Here is a 917-nt window from a genome sequence, read left to right as displayed (position 1 = left end):
GAGAAAAATTCCTGGTGAAAATGGCATGGGTGGAAACAAAATTGTAATAAAAAAATCGAAAAACTCCTGGTGAAAGCGATGTGGATGGAGTGATAATTGTAATAAAAAATTCGTTTTTCTGGGAGAAAAGTTCCTGGTGAAAACGGCATAGATGGAGCGATGACCGCAGTAAGAGATTCAATTTCAAGGGAGAAAAATTCCTGGTGAAAATGATCTACATGGGGTGGTAATTTCAGCAAAAAATTCATTTTTGTGGGAGAAAAATTCGTAGTGAAAATAAGGTGGAGCAATAATTGGAATGAAAAATTCCTGATGAAAATTATCTAGAGGGAGCGATAATTATAATAAAAAATTCACTTTTTAGGGAGAAAAAATCCAGGTGAAAAATTAGGTGGCTGGAAAGAAAATAGTAATAAACAATTCGAAAAATTCCTGGTGCAAGTGATGTGGATGGAATGATAAGTGGAATAAAAAACTCAAAACCACCTCCTCCAGGACATTCCCGGGATTTCTCTCACCTTCCTCATCCTCGAATCTCCTCCGGGAGCCGCCGAGGCCGCGCTCGCTCATCCCATCCTCATCCTCCAGCATGGTCCGGCTGCTCGGGGGAGCTGGGCAAGGGTTGGGAAGGGGATTTGAGTGGGATTTGGGGTTTTGTGGGATCTGGGGTTTTATGGGATCTGGGATTTCACGGGATCTGGGATTTCACGGGATCTGGGATTTGATGGGATTTTGGAGGGGAAGGAGCTCTCTGCACACCTGCCAGGAGCTCCCTGCTCTGGAATCCTTCCCCTGGGGACATCCCAGTGGGATTCCCGGGGGGATCACTGGGGACCCTCGGGCACCTCCTGTGCCACCCCCGCTCTCCTCTCCCCGCATTCCCAAAATTTCCCCGGGATCCCATCCCCGTCCTCCAA

At 46.8% G+C, this 917-nt stretch overlaps 1 protein-coding gene across 1 annotated transcript in view; it reads right to left on the bottom strand.

Annotated features, from left to right (window-relative positions):
- LOC102034816 (electrogenic sodium bicarbonate cotransporter 4) overlaps window positions 1-591 on the bottom strand; it is a 24,908-nt gene extending 24,317 nt beyond the window's left edge. The window contains exons 1-2 of the mRNA XM_031065117.1: window positions 397-591; window positions 145-200 (exon numbers count right to left, since the gene is read on the bottom strand). Of these exons, the coding sequence (XP_030920977.1) occupies window positions 145-200; window positions 397-591 (251 nt within the window). The remainder of the gene's footprint in view (window positions 1-144; window positions 201-396) is intronic.
- Between the last annotated feature and the right edge of the window lie 326 nt (window positions 592-917).

This window comes from Geospiza fortis, unplaced genomic scaffold (genome assembly GCF_000277835.1).
Source record: "Geospiza fortis unplaced genomic scaffold, GeoFor_1.0 scaffold855, whole genome shotgun sequence".
Taxonomy (NCBI): domain Eukaryota; kingdom Metazoa; phylum Chordata; class Aves; order Passeriformes; family Thraupidae; genus Geospiza; species Geospiza fortis.
The sequence above is the reverse complement of the archived record's forward strand: the minus strand, read 5'-3'. Positions and strand labels throughout refer to the sequence as shown.